Source organism: Rhodnius prolixus, unplaced genomic scaffold, assembly GCF_049639745.1.
Source record: "Rhodnius prolixus isolate KJV_2025 unplaced genomic scaffold, Rpr scaffold_5, whole genome shotgun sequence".
NCBI lineage: Eukaryota > Metazoa > Arthropoda > Insecta > Hemiptera > Reduviidae > Rhodnius > Rhodnius prolixus.
The window spans coordinates 42601243-42622148 of record NW_027411624.1 but is presented as its reverse complement, the minus strand read 5'-3'; the positions used below and the strand labels follow the sequence as shown (position 1 = coordinate 42622148).

The 20906-nt window shown below is 33.9% G+C and overlaps 1 protein-coding gene across 5 annotated transcripts in view; it reads right to left on the bottom strand.

Moving 5' to 3' along the window:
- Nucleotides 1-20906, bottom strand: part of LOC141458916 (E3 ubiquitin-protein ligase RNF19B-like) — a 216553-nt gene that overhangs the window by 77636 nt on the left and 118011 nt on the right. For all 5 annotated transcript variants that reach the window (XM_074137497.1, XM_074137498.1, XM_074137499.1 and 2 more), the window contains 2 exons: nucleotides 7715-7974; nucleotides 2657-2781 (listed from right to left, as the gene is read on the bottom strand). In XM_074137497.1, the coding sequence (XP_073993598.1) occupies nucleotides 2657-2781; nucleotides 7715-7973 (384 nt within the window). In that variant the 5' untranslated portion in view covers nucleotide 7974. The remainder of the gene's footprint in view (nucleotides 1-2656; nucleotides 2782-7714; nucleotides 7975-20906) is intronic.

Genomic DNA, 20906 nt, shown 5'->3' with positions numbered 1-20906 from the left:
AGGTTATGTTTAGTTAGTAGCATCTCTTGGAAGAACACACACCAAGTTTCAGCCAGATCGGTCTATTTCTTTGTGTTTGGCATTCGTTTGAATCGAGGAAGTCGAGTGATTTTCAAAAAATGGACGAAAAAGAATTTCGTGTGTTGATTAAACACTACTTTATGAAAGGCAAAACGCCTCAGGAGACTAAAGAGAAGCTTGATAAACATTATGGTGACTCTCTGCACCTTCGATTAGAACAGTTTATAAGTGGTTTCAAAATTTTCGGAGTGGCCATATAGGGCACAAGTGACGCTGAACGTTCTGGACGCCCTGTTGAGATTACTACTCCAGAAATCATTGATAAAATCCATGGATATGGTGATGGATGGCAGAAGAGTGAAGGTGCGTGAGATTGCTAGTGCTGAGGGCAAATGAACGGGTACATAATATTTTGCATCAACATTTGGGACATGGCAAAGTTGTCCGCAAGATGGGGGTGCCGCGATTGCTCACGCTTGACCAAAAACGAAATCGTGTGAAGTGTTGGCAAGGACGGTTTGCAGCTGTTCCAGAAGAATCCGCAGGACTTTAAAGCGTCGTTTCGTCACTGTGGATGAAACATGGATACATCACTACACTCCTGAGACCATAGAACAATCTAAACAATGGGGTTTCCAAGGGGGGAATCTGCGCCAAAAAAAAGGCGAAGACCGTTCCTTCGGCTGGAAAGATTATGGCGACTGTCTTTTTGGGATTCGCAAGGAATAATCCTCATCGACTATCTGGAATAGGGTAAAACTATTACAGGTGCATATTATTCATCGTTATTGGACCGTTTGAAAACCGAGCTGCTAGAAAAACGCCCACGATTGGCCCACAAAAAAAAGTCCTTTTCCAACACGACAACGCACCAGCTCACACCTCAGCAGTTGTGGTCGCAAAATTAATGGAAATATGGTTCCAACTCGTTTCACATCCCCCCTATTCTCCAGACTTGGCTCCCTCGGACTACTCTTTGTTCCCCAATATGAAGAAATGGCTGGCGGGAAAAGATTTTATTCAAACGAGGAGGTGATTGCAGATACGAATGGCTATTTTTCAGACTTGGACAAATCCTATTATTCGGAAGGGATCAACAAACTAGAGCAGCGTTGGACGAAGTCATAATTATAAGCCTAAAAGGAGACTATGTTGAAAAATAAAAAAGGTTTACCCCAAAAAATTAAGTAGTTTTTATTTTTGCACGGACTTTTCAAACGACCCTCGTATACTACAAATACCTACAACTTCTCTAGTGACCTCAAAAGTTTTCTTCAAAATTTCAAAGTTAACTAAATGAAAGTTTGGTCCAATAAAGATTATAATGAACCCCCCCCTTAATAAAATAAATGTTCATGAAAATTACGGTAGTTTTCCGTTTGCCGGGCGCAAGCGGAAAACATGTTTTCTTTACAATTCATTTTAATATTTTTGTTCTTTAGTTGAACTTGTTTTGCTTACTATAAATTAATATCTGTTTATAGTTGAACGTTTTCGACTCAATTCATTGAATTTTATTAATTCAAAATTAATTTCAAATATAACTACAAAAGCATTTTTGTCGTCATTTGCGTTTTTTAGAACTGTAATGATCCAAACTAAAGGTTATAGATAGCATTTAAATTGTGCTTTTGTGTCCAATGCGTGATTAAAAAAAAAAAAAAATACAGATGGAATAGATATTTATTTAACAAGTGCGGAAAGTAGTACTTTTCCTCACGCGAGGCAGGGTTTGCACTTTACACTCGAGTTAAATATTATATTTTTTCTGCAACCATTAGGGTTATTAACTAAAAAAAAAACTAAACAGGCATCACTAGAATCCATTTTAAATTTCTATAAGGTAACACTATAACCTTTTTAACTGTTATAATTAAAAATATCTAATTATTTATTAAAGTATTATTTTTATTTCTATATTCCTTTCAATTTTTATTTTATTTTTTTAATATTCGTTTTTTAATTATTTAGTTACGTTAAATAAGCTTATTAAAGTTTTACAGAAAATATTTAATAACAAAACTTCTTATATCAAGGAAGCACAATAAAGTTTTTCCACTCACTAGTGAGGAAAGTGACACTAATGGGAATTTTTCCCCCACTAGTGAGGTAAAGTTGGGCATTACAGAGCTGATTTTTAATTGAGTAATGAGAACATTCCTACATGGTTGCGGAAAATATAAATTATCCACCACAATTAGCAAAATCTAAATCAACCCGCGTTCGCCATCACTGTCCTAAGCCTTAAGGTATCCCTCTAACGTGCCATTTTTAAGGAGTATGCCACCTTAATACTCAAAAAATTGTAACAGATAAAAATCAGGTTTTTTTTGTTTTTTTTGCAGTAAAACCGTCATAACAGACATTTAATGAAATTACTTAAAATTACCGAAATTTCGGAGTCCTAAAAAAGGCAATTGAATCCATAAGAAGTATCCAAAATGAAACTTTTAGTAAACATATTTATTTGCTCTCGCTATTTACCTAAAAAAACACCACAAATCTAATTTATTTCTTAATGAAGCAGCATATACAGTTGAATGCAGCAAGATAATACAAAAGTTATTAAAGCCTGCTTGAAACCGTTCTAGTAATATTTACTTAAAGTGTTCTACCATGGTAGATAAAGCCTTACTTTGTTAGGGTCAGTGGTAATGTTTACATTTAATTTAGGATCCACCGTCTGTTCATCGCTCAGTCTGCCACTTTGTTGATCCGATTGTTGTTGCGATCTAGTCGTCTCGCTGGGACTGCTTTCGCCTGCAATAAAATGTTTTATTTAACAGATATTTACTTGGAAAGTAAAACAATCTAATAGAGAGAAAAACAATTATTTTAATGGACTAAATGTAATTTGTTTAAATTGTGCCGTTTATTTTGAAAGTGGGGCAAGTCCATTTTTGGTTATTTCGAGATATTTAAGGTTTTGCGGTTCAATAAATTTAAAAATATTGGTAAATATTAATAGACATATTTTTTTGTATTTTGTGGTGTTAGATAATGTAAGTTTATAATCCAATAGTGTTTATAGTGCTGGCTAAGGAAAATAAAGGTTTATTATAACTAAATGGACTTGCCTCAGTTTCAAAATTAATGAATTATTGTAATCGTTGATTTAAATGGATAATATTTCAGTCGTATCAGTCTTTTTTTTTGAATCATTTTGGTCCGAATTGCCTTCGTATTCAGATTCTGATTCCAAGATTCTTCTTTTATTACCGATTGTCATGGGTCTTATTTCTACAAACATAATAAAATTACTTACAAATGAGGATTTTATTGAAATATGGCGTTATTTTATTTTTTTGTACCTACCAAATTCACTTTCAGATGTATCAGAGTTTATAATTACCGTTGTAATCGGTTTCAGCCATTTCTTTCTTTTTATAAAATAAACCACAATCCGTTAGTAATTTTCAAATAATGAAACTTTTTTCGTACACCGAGCACAAAACAACACAACTTACTTGATAGCCGATAATATAATGTCGAATGTTAAACAATATTTACAGTTTTTCAGAGTGTTGCCAATAGTAGTACTAAAGATAGATAAAAACACCCTACATTTCAGACATGATGTTAAACCATCATATTTGCTTCACCATACATCAACCGGAGTTAAATTTTGCTGTACAGTTAAATAATTTCAACCTAAGATGGACTTGCACCATTTTCAAATTAAACATATTTACAATATTGTTAAGAGCTAAAACTTCAATCTCCCAAATATTAGGATTCTGAATTTTTTTGACTCTAAATTGTTTACAGATAAAAAGATCATACTAAGTTTTATCTATAATTACCATTATCTTCATTTTTTTTTTAAAAACGGACTTGCCCCACTTTAAAAATAAACGGCTCAATTATTCTATTTTTATACACATTTCCCTAATAATGTAACAAAATATCCGGGTGTGTGCATTAATTTTAAGGATTTTCTAAGAGATGGCGTTACTAGTATTGAATTGCATCAGATTAAAGTTTAATTAACTTCATTATGAAGCGTCATTGTTGCGCTTCATTTTTCAGTATATGTCATATCGCTGTTGTGTAAACAACATTTTTTTTTAACCTTATAACCTGTCAACTTTTGTACCAACAAAACGCAATTTGCGGGAAGCTTTACTTTTCTGTTTCAATTGGAAGAAAAAAGCAGCTGAAAGTCACCGATTGCTGTGTGAAGTTTATGGTGAACATGCTCCATCGCAACAAACGTGTGAGTACTGGTTTCGACGCTTTAAAAGTGGGGATTTCGATGTGGATGACAAAGAACGTCCAGGCCAACCAAAAAAATTCGAAGATGATGAATTAGAGGCATTACTCGATAAAGACTCGTGTCAAACGCAAGCAGAACTCGCAGAATCATTGGAAGTTGATCGAGCAACAATTTCGAGACGCTTAAAAGAATTGTGAATGATTCAAAAGCAAGGAAATTGGGTGCCACATGAATTGAAGCCGAGAGACGTCGAAAGGCGATTTTGCATGTCGGAAATCCTGCTTGAACGCCACAAAAAAGAAGTTGTTTTTGCATCGTATCGTCACTGGTGTTGAAAAATGGATTCACTACGACAACCCGAAGCGCAAAAAATCATGGGGTAAGCCCGGACATGCAACAACATGGACGGCCAAGCCAAATATTCATGGCGCCAAGGTAATGCTGTGTATTTGGTGGGATCAGAAGGGTGTCATCCACTATGAGCTGCTGAAACCAGGCCAAACTATAACGGGCGAGTTCTACAGACAACAATTGATGCGTTTGAAGCAAGCATTGGCAGAAAAACGGCCAGAATATGCGTCCAGGCACGAGTCTGCAATTTTCCATCATGACAATGCTCGGCCACATGTTGCTAAACCGGTTAAAACGTACTTGGAAAACAGTGGATGGGAAGTTCTGCCTCACCCGCCTTATAGCCCAGACCTGGCCCCTTCCGACTACCACTTGTTTCGATCGATGCAGAATGCTCTTTCTGGAATACGCTTCACTTCTGAACAGGGTATCACAAATTGGCTTGATTCTTTCTTGGCTTCAAAAGACGAACAGTTCTTTTGGGATGGAATCCATAATTTGCCCGAAAGATGGGAAAAAGTAGTGGCTAGCGATGGACAATACTTTGAATAGAATATTTTGTACCAATTTTTTATAATAAAGCTCCAATTTCACAAAAAAAAAATCCTTAAAATTAATGCACACTCCCTATATAGGTAAACTTTGGTACACAAAAAAACCCACAATTTTGTGAACCCTCTTACGTCTCGTATCTCTTAACATAATACCCAAAATTCTAACCTATATTTAACACAAATTTCAAACGAAATTTCAAAAAACACATTTAACTCACAGTATACAGTTTTTTAAAACTGCATAGTACTATGAATTATCACCAAAGGGATGTCTAACCCCGTTTACAAACTGCCTCAAGTCTTCTACAAATATGATTAAAAAAAAAAAAAAAATTTACAAGATCTACCTGCATTTAATAACATTTTATATCCAAACACCGAAGATAGAATTAAACAGCATTCCACCAGTTGGATTTCCAAATACAAACTTGAAGACGAAATCTCGTGATGAAAATTGAAGAATTTCTAAGGGTTCTTTGTCACCTGATGAAAGTTATGAAATGCAAAGCAATGAGAACTACAAAAGAAGCCGAATCGAAAATGTTCATAACTAAAAAGTGATATAAATAAGATTTTCTAGCTGACAACGCTAGGAAAAATTAAACTAGAGGATAACATTTCTTAAAGCTTAATTCCTACACTTTCATAAAGACAAAATGCTAATGCACTAATATTAATTAAAGACTTCCGATATACTTAATTTTGGCTTAATGCATAACACATACTCGAACAATAAATCCAATATTTCAACCACCTAACCATCATATAGCCTTCCCTAGTGGTATCTCTTTTATCGACCTGCTAATCGATCCAACAAACAACAATATCGGTATGGGGTACTCTATTAAAAACACAATTTTATCATAAATTTCATTGATTAAATTTTAATCAGTTCTTTAATCGACAAAATTAATCGTACTTTTAATCATACAACAATTAATTAGTGAACTAAATTTAAAACTTAATCCTTAAACTAAAAAAAAATTATCGATTAAACACTTCTCTCTTTAAGTGCCATTCCTGTGAAATGTACGGCCTAAACACCTGTAAAATATTAACACGATTTAAAAAGTTAACTGATGTTCAAAATTTGTAAAGAAGAATACGATTAACATTAAGCAAGCGATTATTATTTTGAAAATCGATTTATTTTTTTTAAAAACTTTTGTCAACAATTTACATATGTACATGTAGGAGGAATATTTCATTTATAACAATCTTTTTTTTTTTTCAAGCAACTTTATTTTATTTAGGAGGGGGTTAAATAAGATTTTCTAAACTTCCATTTTAGATATTTTAAGGTTTTACAATCTCTAAAATCATAAAATAGAAGAAAATAATCAGAGAATTAGAAAAATAAGTGAAAGGTATTGGAAGCACCAATGTTAATACGCTCTGATCCCACCCATGACTGTTTATCATTGGAGGGCGTGACTACACTAGTGGTGGGCGTGACCCGTCCACAGTCCGCAACTGTTCTGCATTGTGATTGGCCACTACTTCGAACTCAATAATTTCAATGAAATAATTAGTTTAAAAATTTTTTCTCCACATTTCTCCCATAGGTATTTGATAAACTTTCGATTAAAGCAAGAAAAAAAAATTCTACTTAAAAATACGATAAATAATATTTCTTTTGGCATAATACTTCATGTTTTACACAATTATCGTTAACAGAAACAAAAATGTTCAGAATTTGTATTGTTTAATCGTGAAATAGATAAAAGAGAAATGGGCATATTCTAGACTTGTAAGCCGCCATTAAATAGGCGGCACGCTTACTTTATCCGGTGGAGAACTCTCGTGGCAATTTCTGTAAACTCAAATGCAATTTCTACATTCACATTTAACCATGTTAACGACTCACTAGACTTAAATAGGTCCACCTTGTGATCATATTTATCGATGTTGGTGACTCACTAGACTTATATAAGACAATCTTGCACTCATTTAACCATGTTGGAGACTCACTAGATTTAAATAGGACTATCTTACACTAATATTTAACCTTGTTGAAGACTCACTAGACTTATATAGGACTATGTTAAACTCACATTTAACCATGTTGACGACTCACTACACTTATTAAATAGGTCCACCTTATGCTCATGTTGGCGACCACTAGACTTATATAACACAATCTTTCACTCATTTAACCATATTGGAGACTCACTAGACTTGCAGAGGACCACCTTACACTATATTTCAATAAGTTGGAGACTCACTAGATTTATATAGGACTATCTTACACTAATATTTAACCTTGTTGAAGACTCACTAGACTTATATAGGACTATCTTACACTAACATTTTACCATGACTTACAGAACACTCGTCCGATTTCATTAAAAAGTATATCTTTCTAATTCTTTAGTTTTTTTCTTAATAATGATGTGGTGATTCTAAAAAGTCAATTTTCTATTTTATGTAAATTATGTTATATCGTACATCATTTTACCAAAGATGATTTTGTATTTGACCACTGTAACTTGATGAAATAATTCGCGATCTATTAGGCTAATATATTTGACAACCAACAAGTTTAGTGCTTTTGCAGAATGACTGTACTAACCATTCGAAGAGGAGTGGTTAGTGGTGAAGGCAGCTGATTGCGGCAGTTCACACACCTGTTGTCCAGCAACAGATCCGCCACCGGTGGCTGCATTCAAAAGCCTCCTGGCCAGCAGGGGACTGGGACGTAGGAGACGTCCAAGCGAGATCCTAGGAAAGTGTCTCCTTTTAGCCGTAGACGCAGTTCCTCGTTCATCACTGCTACTTGAGCCTTCCGATCCTCCACCAAGTCCTCCACTTCCTCCGCCTGCCTTTCTCATCCTGCAACAAGTCCAAGTAAAAGTGTGTTTTATTTATATTTTCTTAAAATATAAATGCCAATTTAAATAATAATATGTTTAACCTAGCTAAATGTTTACAGTAAACTTTCTTTAACCTTTTTCTAGATATTGGATGCTGGCAACGTTTCGATCATCGGCAATTCCGATTATCAAACGGTTAAGGAGTTTTATTAAATAAAAATATAAAGTAAGAGTTTTATAAAAAAGTAACATCTTAAACCAAAAGATAGGAACAAATATATCTATTTAATAAGAAAACTGATTAGTTTAAGATAAACCCGAGTAACGATTGACTGTGAGAGATTTAGGGTTAGCTATCGGTTAGGGGTCCTCCCAGGGCTTAAGAAGTTCTATGCCTCAAGGCACTCGTCTGGAATAATAATAATATTGAAAGTTCGAATCCAGCTGCTGACCCTTCTTAGATTTTATTTTCCTAGGAGCTTCTTACAGCTCACTGTCCGGTGATGATGGACAGTGTTGTCTGTAACGAGAGAACACTGTCCCCGGAGGCTGTACAGTGCACTTAAAAAAGCTCCGGGCGCCAATAACCTTAGTTGTTGACGCGCCTTAAATCATTAGAAAAAAAAAATAATAATAATAATATTGAAACCGATCCATTGATCTATAAAAGAATATTTTTTTGAATATGTTTAAATCTTTTATTTCTAAAAATTCAGTTAAGTTATTTGTAATTAAGTAGTTAGTATGTTTTATTTTTTTGTTAGTTCGTGATGTTAACTTCAAAGCGTTTAATCATTATGTTAACAGAAAAGAGTTAATTTATTTATTTTTTTTATATTATTTAACCACCACTTCAAACAGAGACAGCCATTAGCCACCTCAGAAACTGTTCATGGAAAGATTTAAATAAGCATATGCAAATTAGCTATCTACAAAGCTACTTTTTGAAGAGAGAAACATATAATTTTTTTTTGTCTTTTTTAAACTGTTTAGGAAAAAAACTATAAATAAGAAAAATTTAAAAATAGCGAGACAAGTAACTATAAATTTCATTTTAAATATCAAGGTCATTGATTACTCTGCATTTCTACTTACAAGAAACAGATAAATATCCCTACAGTTTTTATTTATTTGATCTTATTTATTTATTTATTTTCTTTTAGAATAAAGAAGAAACCAAACCGGATGCCTGTAGGATATCTAAATTAAGTTAGCACTGTCATTAGTTGTTTTTTTTTTTAAATTTAAAGTTTGTTAGGAATGGGCCCCACTAGAAGTGCACACTTAAACTTATTGATGCTTAGTCTAAGTCTAAACACGTATCTGGTCTAATTTGCATACTGTGTGGGCTTGATCTTATTACTTTCATTGATTTTCATTAATTTCTTTTTCCAAAAAAAACACTTCAAGATGGTAAAACTGAGAGAACAGGTCGGTCATCTTCTTGAACTTATTCAATTCAGCATTGGCACAGCTCCCAAATTTTATGCACGTGCATTTTTACTTGTTTCCAATGAAGATTCTTTTATACTTGACACTAGTTTACCTTGCAGGTTATAGAGGGGGGAAAAGAATGACCTAGAGGTATGTGGAAGCTGCAGAGTCATAAGTTCATTTCAAAAATATGAAGCCACACCCAATGGCTGAATTAAGCGCCCAAAAAAAGGCGTACCAGCTGTATGTTTAAGGGGATGTTCACAGTTATTAATGACATTTCATAAATGGTCCAGGTTAAAGTTTAGGGAGCATAGTTTAGGGGGTGGGGGGGTAGCAGAATGGGAGGAAATCCTTTTATTAGTGGTCTCCGTCGTTATCCGTTTTGTAGTAGGAAACCAACAGAGATGTGTACATGTGTCAAGAACTTGGACTCATAGCCGGAATTGAAGTAATAATTCTGAACGTCCAGGGATGGTAGAGCTGGACTAAGGGAGACATCCTCTGATCGACTCGGGAAGATGTTTGGTTGGACATCTTAACTGCTGCTCCCATTTCTTTCCTAACCATATCTCCAGTGACAAGGTTAACTGAGCCAAGTACGGGAGCCTCCAATTGGTGCCTCTAGCGCCTGCCCGCTGGCAATTTAAACTAAAATTAAAAACTCACTAAAATGGGCTCCTATTGATCAAAAAAACAAAATTACCAACTCATCCAAGCTTTGTCCAAATATTATTTAATGGCGTTTCATTAAGATTTATTTAATATTTAATTGTTTAATGAATTCAATAATAAAATTTAAATTTGAAATTTGAGTTTAATGAACTTGATAATGAGTTCCACCAAGTATCTTGTTAATAATTAATTTCCGAAAAGGGTGGGGGGAGACCACAATGAATTGTTTTTCTCATTTTCGGTCTCTGCTGCCTTCAATCTATCGATTTGCAGTTTTCCTTAATACAAATCCTTTTTTAAAAAACAGTGTGAGCAAAAGACAAAATCGACAAAGTAAATTAACCGGAAACTAGCTTTCTTGCGTCTTTTATAATTGGATAGAATTTTAAAGGATGTACGATACCTACCGCTTTTTCTTCATTTCATTAAATAATGGGCTCATTACTATTATATCAAATTCTGTGAAGGAAATTTAAATTGCAATCATCGTTTGTATCATATTGAGTTAAGATCCCCACCAAGCCTTTGGATACAATTCTTGAATAGTCATGACGTCGTTCATTCGTAGAGCATGAAGTTCAAGCTTATTGGTACGCTCAGCCTTAGTTCATTAATGGTTGGGTTAGGTTAGGTTAGGTTAGGTTGGGTTGGGTTAGGTTAGGTTAGGTTAGGTTAGGTTGGGTTAGGTAAGGTTGGGTTAGGTTAGGTTTGGTTGGATTGGGTTAGGTTAGGTTAGGTTAGGTTAGGTAAGGTTGGGTTAGGTTAGGTTTGGTTGGATTGGGTTAGGTTAGGTTAAGTTAAGTTAGGTTAGATTTGCTTAAATGTAAAGCAATGAGTTTGCAATGCCTGCCAATCCTATAGAAGTGACCATTTTTTTGTGTGCTATTCATCTACTTCTTCTATTTAATGAGCTATCTGAAAGAAGGAAGAGTTATGGATAGAAGATAGTGTGATTGATTGTAACGACTACTAATTGCATTCTTACTAATCAATTGATTAAATAAACAAGACGGAATATTAAAGAGTAATTATCGATATATCACGAGTGTTGACCTTTTTGGAGGTCAATAGTAAATATTATCTAAAATAATAGATGATAAGTTAAAGTATATATACTCTCCAAACAAAATGATTGTTTAAATTCAACATCTTTACTGATATCTACTACGACTTCCATATCATTGTTAAAGGAAACCACATATTCTACCAAAAGAGCATTGGCATAATTTTATTACAGCATCCACCTTTCGTAGCCATGGCAAGGGAAAGATTACCAAAAGGGAGAAATGTTTTTCTCCAAATTGGCAGGAGGCTGCGTTGCAGGAGCTTCCACATGATATTGAGAAGAGCTTGTTAACACGTTCTGTGCCACGTGTACAACACGTTGAACTAGAACTTCAGGCCACGTGTACCACTAGGTGATAGACGCAGTCATATTTATTTAATGCGTTGAAAATATATATTTTATGACAAATGTAATTTTGTAAAATGTATTTCTACTAAAAAGATGAGGCGTTTTACAAAATGGAGTAGAGAACAAAATACATAAGTTATATAAACAATAATTAATAATTACATTTAATAATGGATTTTGTTGAAGCAAGGGAGGGGCATAAAGACGGCTTTTTCGGGGCAATCGCTGCAAAACAAACCAACTGTTTCTCTTGCTACTTCAGTACTGAATTTTTTTAATATTTTGTTTGTAGCAAGAAATGCAACGTTCGTCTTTGCTGTCCTCGCTTTGCCCTCTATCTTTTTTTTAGTTTCTTGGCTTCGTCTTCTACAGTTTGTCGCAGTTAATGAAGACGAGTTGTCATTTATATACCACATACACGATAAGATAGCTATTCCTAAACAAGAGTATCGATTGATGATCTAATGAAAGATTGTGGTGATAATATATATCAACCTTTAGTCAAAATATCAAATGGCCTGAACGACAAGTCCAGGCAAAAATGGCTTAGGCACGGAACGTGTTAACTTAGCTAGATTACAGAAGGACATTCACTTTCCCAAAAGTTTTCCAGCTGCTATGCCTAAAAAGAAAGGGGGGCATCCACTCTCTCAACTTGTTCCAAATACCTTACAGCTGAATCTTCGATAGCAAAAAAATAAAAATCAACCAGATGAGACTTTTTTTGGTCTATTTGCCGCTGGACCATTTTTTTCCCCGTCTTCCCCAACATGTCCATTGTCCCAAATCCCACCCATCGGCCCCCCCAGCAGCAAGCATCCTCCACCCCCCTCATAATCCCGCTTCAAGATACTACCCATAATCATGGAAATGCCCCGGCATCAGGATGCTACTTCATTTTTCAAAAATCCTTGCTATATACATCATAATTTTGCTTATAACCGTACTGTGCATGACCTTCAAGTAAACACTAGATCAAGCACCCATTGACTTTCTAAGAAACGTACAAGTTACTAATTCAATAATTCACTGACCCACTTCTGCCAACCACAATTTGATGTCATAATTATAGTAATTCTATTTCTAATTACTATTTTCAATTTTAGCTCAATTATCTTTTATTTAATAAGAAAATTATTACAGTGCTTTATAAAAAAATAAACTTAAGAAATGAATGTATTTTAAACTTGGTTTTATTTGCCAATATTTTATATTTATGTTTAAAATACATATAATACCTATATATATATATTTTTTAAATGATTTAAGGCGTTTCAACATTTCAGGTTATTGGCGCCCGGAGCTTTTTTCAGTGCACTGCCGGCCTCCGGACAGTGTTCTCTCGTTACAGACAACACTATCTATCACCCGGACAGTGAGCTGTAAGAAGCTCCTAGAAAGAGAAAATCTAAGAGTCAGCAGCTGGATTCGAACCCGGAACTTCCGCGTGGGAATCCAATACGCTAACCACATAGCTAATCCCTTCCCTTGTTTAAAATATTAAAATCATTATAAAGATGCTGTAATAATAAAGAAATAGCTTTGGCCAAAGAAGGAATTGGTTAATGGACTCAATGATTCCTGAACACTACATTACCATGATTTCTATTTGCAGAATACCACACTGAAGTGGAAAACTTGTGCTTAGTTGTAAGAGAAAATTGTGTAAATTTTCACACCAGCTTTTCACAAGAAAAGTGAAAACCCAATATCGAAATAAGGACATGAAATCCCTTTCCCCTTTCTATAAGTAAGAGTATGTGATAACGATTATGTTCCTGACATATCGACTTTAACAGTCGATTAATTCAGTAAACTGTTACTCTGTACGCTGGTTCATCTCACCGCAAACGAACCAATTAAGAGATAATTCACGTACCCACCATTATTTAGCTGTGAAATCACAAAGATAATGGCGGTTAATCTCTCTCTCTCACTCTCTTTATTACACTATAATAAAAATAAATTATTATATTCAAATAAAATACTAAATTGCTCCCATCAAGGGCAATTAAATTTCAATCTTGAAATTTCTGTCCTTGTTGGAATTTTTCCTTATTTTTTTTAAAAAAAATGAACTCAAAGATCTAAATAAATAAAATTATAGTTTGTAATCGACCATACCACTTAATTATAATGATTATAAATACAATAATAACTACTATTACACTATAAAAGGATAAATGTTATAGTTTTAATAATTTAAATTTATAATGTAGAAAATAATGGCAATAAAATTCCAAAATTAGAAGATTTAATGATTTAAATACAGAGCTTTTGAACAAGTTTGATGAGTGATGTAATTCCATTTTTTCAGACAGGCTTTACCAAATAAGGTAGTTGGAGGCGACTAGCAAACATGCTTTACTATAAATGGCTCCATATTAACTATTAGATAAGACCAGGGGGGGAATCGAACCCACTAAACCAACAATACATCTTAGCTTTGCGGGTCTAGCCTATAACCGCCAAACATACTTTGATATCAAGTTTTCATATTAACCATTAAAATAAAATCCAAGCCTAAGACCGGGGGAATCGAACCCACTAAACCAACAATACATCTAAGCATTGCGGGTCTAGTATCTTAACCACTAGGCCACTATGACACTTAGCTAGGACTAATTAAATCAGCAATATTATTCACCACGTCGGAACTTAACGTATTTTCAACAAAAATTAAATAATATTTCTATCTCAAATTATTCTTCTGAAGTGGACAAAACGTGTGTTTAGGCCAGTTTGTCTGTCAGAAACTTCTTAAATATATATTTTTCTTAAAAAAGAAAAAAGAGCCAACAGCTGGATATTCGAACTCAGGTTCTCCGTGTGGGAATCGCTGAACACTCAGCTAATCCCTTCCCATATTATTTGTTTTATTGCCTTTTTATTTAGTTACTCATTTCTATAGCTATTTATATTGTCCACGTAATTTAACAGTATTCACTTTATATATCAAACTTCTATTTTTTTTAAAACCAATCCTTGAGATAACAGTCAAGGAGATCAGTGGAAAAGTTAAGAAGGTTATAAGTAAATTATAATGACATTTTTAAAACTCCACGTGTCATTATGGCAATTATAGCACACGATAACTTCCTATATAAATGCGTTTAAGGCAAAGAGATAAGACGAGTGCGAGAAATAAATGTTATTTCCTCTAACCTCTATGGCTGAATGAGACGTATAGTGGTCCTACTTCCGTTTTGATGGATTTTTAATGTATAAATACAAAGTGAAATATAGTGCTTCAACTCTTCTGAGCTATTTTGAACTTTTACTGAGTCTGTGGACCTCCTGAACCCGTGTTTGAGAAAGCTCAATCACAATACTTTCCTTAACTGTAATAATAATAATAATAAGGAAAAAATTGAAATCCACAAATTATCTTTTCGCAAAAATTACTTTAAACACACTTCTATTCCGAACAAATGATATAACCTTTAACCAAAAAAAGAGTTGTTTTGCGGTCATAATTATTTATTCAAATATTCATTTATGGGGATTAGTTTATATTCAAGGATTGCTAATTTTCCAAAAGGTGCGATTCAATTCACTGAATACTGATAAATGTTAATGCGCTAATTCAACTGTCAGTTAAAGAAGCACTCCTTTACCACGACTATTGACTGACATGAATAATGGACTGACACACACAAACACAAACGCGTCCACAGTTTATGTGAAAACCAGTTCAAGGGCATAAAACTTTTAAAAAAATTATAGTTGAGAAGGTTATTGGGCTAGGTCTGCTCTGTTAGGCCAATAGTAATCTTCATGAATATCAATTTAAAATATTTATTCATTTATTTATTAACTTCATATTTCTACCGCAAAGATAGTTGACTTTAAGGTAATAAATAAATGTCTGTTACAATAATAGAAATGAAAATGTTAAAAAATGCGTTACATAAATAGATAAACATTATTGTTACATGTTAACAGCTAATTACAAAGGTAAAGTTCCAATTTAAATTTACGTACATTCTAGGAAATCCTTATGATGGGAAAAGGATAAAATAGGCAGAGAAAAAAAAAACCTGCAGCTAAAGGAGGGAGAAAGCTAGGGAAGGATATGTTTGTTTTGTGTTCTGTAGGGAATGGAAGGATCTTAGCAGAGAGGGTTTTAGGATGATAACTTAGAATGGAGAGAAGTTTCAGCTGATGGTTTTTATATAAGGGAGCGTACGGGAAGGATTATGGAAGCTATCCCACGGAGTGAATCAATTTTAGTTTTGTAACAGCTTCACAGAGAAGTTTGAGCTGATGGTTTTTGGATAAGGGAGTGTACAGGAAAGATTATGAAAGCAATCTTATGGAGTGAATCAATTTTAGTTTGTAACAGCTTCACATTGAAGTTTCAGCTGATGGTTTTGGATAAGGGAGCGTACGGGAAGAATTATGGAAGCAATCTTATGGAGTGAATCAATTTTAGTTTGTAACAGCTTCACATAGAAGTTTCAGCTGATGGTTTTTGGTTAAAGGCGCGTACGGGAAAGATTATGGAAGCAATCTTATGGAGTGAATCAATTTTAGATTGTAACAGCTTCACAGGATGCTCTAGTTATAGCAAAACAAAAAAGGCGCATGGTTTCCTTAGACCCACTCGAAAGAACCACTCAACACCGAGAAAATAGCCCTGGTACAACATCCGAGAATCTGAATGAATTAAAGAAAGCAGTCCTAGACTGATTGACCAAACTGTCCAAGCTTGGAGACCTCGCAAATATACATTTACATAATTTCAGCAACAGATTGACGAGTCTTACACGTAACCAATGAAGACGGGCACCCAAATGCGAGCTGCTTTATCAGCAAAAACTCGGGGTTTTTTCCAAGAAAATCCTGTAGAGTGGCTAGCTGGGACACCACAGGCATAAAAGTTCCTTCAATTTTTGCGTAATTCTTTCATCCCACAAGTATGTAAACAAATTCTTTTCTCGAAAAAGTAACCTTCTTTTTTTTCGAACTAAAGGGATTTCCGGTGAAAACTAAGTTATCGAACATTTTTCAAATTTCCTGTGTAAGGGGACAGTAAATCAAATAAAATCTTGAGATCAAATAAAGTGTTATTTCTCTTTATATTATTAATTGTTAATATATTTATGGCAATAAGAACATAAAATCAAATTCAGTAAATAAAGACATTAAAAATCGTACGACCTAACATTTATCCTTATCGTAATAAAAAAAAAAACCAAATAAAATTAAATAAAAAGCAATAAAAGGAAAATTACTGTCTACTACTCCATATAAAAAAATTTGATGATAAGAAGATAAATAAAGAATGCGTCATCTAAGTAAATACTTATATATATATATATATATAAAAAATAATCAAAGTGTAAATAATATACTATTAGACCATTCGTCTAAGAAAAATGAGTTATTAGCAGAAATTGCTGCTTCCCACCTCAGTGGTGGATATTGGTGGCATCACGAAGTCGGGGAACAAGGATTTAGATTAGGTCTTAATTCTGGACCGACGTGGAGGGCATCCCATATATTGGGACGAGGGACAAACACTATGACTGATGCTGCTACAGAAAGCATGCGCCAAAATCCTAAGGACCGACCGACAGCTGTGCAGCGTAAAGCCCTTCTCTTTCGGATTGCAGCGTGTCTCACGTGTTTGGTAGAGAAATCTGTCTGACCGAAACCGTCAGTGTTTGTGTAAGAGGTGTTAGTTTCCGTTTTGCCGAAAACATGATACTACACACTGTGGTAGAGCAACGAATTGTCGTGAAATTTTCACATCAAAACTTTGGTAAAACCGCTACTGGGAACTTGATCTTTTATAAAAAAAGATGTTTATGGTGATGAATGTTTAATCACGTGCACCAGTTTTTTTGAGTGGTTTCCAAGATGGCCGAGAAGACGTCGGAGATGATGATCACCCGGGTCACCCCTTCCACGTCCAAAAACGGATGAAAATATCGATTATAATTGAATCAATTATAATAATTACTACCACTGAGGTGCTTGCTCAACTCCGTGAAAGAGTAAGGGAAAAAGAGACCCGATTTGTGGAAGAACAAGTCACGGGTTCTCCAACGCATGACAACGCGCCGGCTCACACTGTATTGTCCGTCACAAGACGTTTCCTAGCCAAAGTACAACATCCCAGTTTTAGGCCATCCGCCTTATTGTCTTATGTGACTTTTGTCCTGTTCCCTAAAGTCAAATCTGCATTAAAATGAAACCAGATTTCAGTCTGTTGAAGCTGTGAAAGAAAAAGCGGTACGCGTCATGCAGGAGCTGACAGAAAAACACTTCCCAGTACTGTTTCAGAACAATGGTAAATTCGCATGGAGCGTTGTGGGGATAGGCAAGGGGTGTATATTGAAGGTGATAATAACTAAATGTGTATAAATTTAAAATAAAATGTTTTACAGCATCAGTCTCGTTATTTAATAGACACACCTCATATCTTGTCACACATGTGAAAATAATCGTTATTAATTAAAGTGTTTTTTACACAAATCGTTCTGACCCTCTCCAACTTATCAGAATGTCCGATGAAGAAAAAAAGCAAATAGAAATGATAATAATAGCGAAATACTAAACCGATGATGAGGTGACATCATCAACACAAATACATTCACAAATCTTTTGACATTTACACTACACACAGGCACTAAAACAAAAAAAAAGTAAGAAAACATCATTCACTATGAGTGGAATATTACAACGACAATAGAAAAACATAAATAAACAAACAACAGTATATAACCTTACTATTAGGTAACCTTTACACAAGAATGTAAACATCGCGACTGCCTGTATAATCAAATTAAAAATACAGCGCACAAAAACCAGTCTCGCCATGTGTGTGTGTGTGTGTGTGTGTGTGACGCGCTTCCAAGAAGGTGAAAGAAAATAAATAATAATAATGATGATGATAAAAAAACATTGCAATATTATAAGGAGCAGTGCATAATTTACAAGATCGATATTTAGAAGATCAGCTGTCTGGAGAAGGAGCTACATATTGGGTCATTCGCCCCCCTTAGGCTGGAAACATAGTGGAGCGGCGAGCAAAGCGGCGATGATAGCTGCTTCAGATCTTAAAGAAAGCGACGAGCAGCGAGCAAAGAGTCGCATGCACATAGTGACGAGTTTAGTCGCGTTCTCCTTTTGACAAAACAAGATGGAGGAACTATTTTTATATGAAAATTCTTCGTTGAAACTTTGGCATTTGCAGCAGCTTAGTAGTAGGAGCTGCAGTGTATATGACATAAATAAGTTTAGAAATGAACTTGGTGAATTTCATCACTTGTACCAACAACTTCGGGAGCATCCTGGCAAGTTTCATGCGTATTTTCGAATGTCTTATCAACATTTGATTACATACTAGCCCAGTTTAACCCCATTAATCAAAATCAAATTTTATTGTTTTTGAGTAATACAGCTCATAACATGGAGTTAGGCACAATATAGAAAAATTAACTATTTAGGTTATTTACTAAATACAAATCTGTGTAACCCCATTAATCCTAGCAGTTACTTTAAGATAAGAAAATCAAAATAAATAAAAATAAAATAGAAATATATGCAGATAAAAAGAAATTAGTCAATTAAAAAAACACAATAATTTTATTAAATCACTACTCCATGATTTGTCGTAAATTAATGTTGTTCATCTGAAAAACTGGAGTAGTACGACGCTACAGAAGAAGGATTGGAGAATTCGTCCTGATCAGAAGTAGTAGGAAGTGAAAATGTAATTTAATTTTGCCTAGTATTTAGATGAAAGTTAGCATTAAGGGATTGAGAACCAAATTAAATGTAGCAAAAATTACCTGAATTCTCCATTAACTAATAATTGTTAATTAATTTAAACTATTAATTATTAAAAACTATTGTAGCTTCACAAATACTATGGCCCCACAGAGGTTTCTTTAAACAAACAACCAATAATGTATCAATATCCATAACCTTTGAAAAATAACCTTTACAAATTGAGCGCGATGAGAGCGAAGAAATCAAACATGTCATAACGCTTCGCTCTACTCTTTATAGATAGCGTTGCTCTATCTTCGCTTTGCTCGCCACTATGCGCGGTCCCATTTGTTTACTTGTGTTTGATTTCGCCGCTTTGCTCTTCGCTATCATCGCCGCTTTGCTCGCCGCTCCACTATGTTTCCAGCCTTAGATTTAAAAAAATAAATAAAATAAAGCTTCAAATACCTAATTTTTTATTAGTAAATTTAAAAATCAATGCTGACATGCCGTTTTAATTAACAATCCTATTTAATTAACAATCCTATTTAATTAACAATCCTATTTCATTACCAATCCTATTTCATTAACAACCCTATTTAATTAACAACCCTATTTAATTAACAATCCTATTAAATTAACAATCCTATTTAATTAACAATCCTATTTAATTAACAATCCTATTTAATAAACAATCATATTTCATTAACAACCCTATTTAATTAACAATCCTATTTAATTAACAATCCTATTTAATTAACAACCCTATTTAATTAACAATCCTATTTAATTAACAATCCTAGTTAATTAACAATCCTATTTCATTAACAATCCTACTAAATTAAACATTTTTAATTCATTACCTTAAACAGTGATAAAAAATTAATTTAATTAATTGAAAATGTGGTTAGGGCCGCAGTGTTGGATAATATCTCCTGGATTTTTTATACGTGTTCGTAGTACGCATGTTCTTTTTTTTGTGTGTGTGTGCGCTTGACTTAAATTCGGACTTACGGCCGTCATCAGTTTAGTGTAAAGATTTCAAAGATTTCATTTCGTACTACATTTGTTGACTGAGTCAATAATCATTCTTTAGCCACTTCTTCTTTTAACTTTGTTTATATTGCTAGTTCACAAACAGACAGATAAACATGTAGACCAATTTTTGAAAGAAAAAAAAATAAATAATACACTTTTTCGTGGTCCTAAGGATCTTGAAATCATGTATTTCCGCCAAAAACTCGAAAGTCTATATAAATCGAACAAAAAATGCTAAAGTCATACTTCCTGTTAATTTTTTTTTTAATTTTGTTCCCCCCACCCGCTAAACAAAAATTACTACCTAAAACTCCTACTTATTAGACCAAACAAAAAAAAAAAATACACTGAAAAATAGTAAATACTAGATTTATACGATAATATAAGGAATGCTCTGACCGGAAACTACACAAGGGTGAGAACTTATTATACACATTTAGCGTAAAATTAACTACAATTAATTTCCTTTGAGAAAATGATGCATATTTTTTTGGCACGAAACACAATATCCTTTTATATTTAACAGGCATGCGCAAAATGTATTATCTAAGCATATTTATCTAACTATTTTTTCCTACTTCATTGTCTCCAAAAATATTTCTTCAACTATTAATTCACTAATTTACTTGTTTACAAATACAATAATAAGATTTACGTCAAGAACTCAA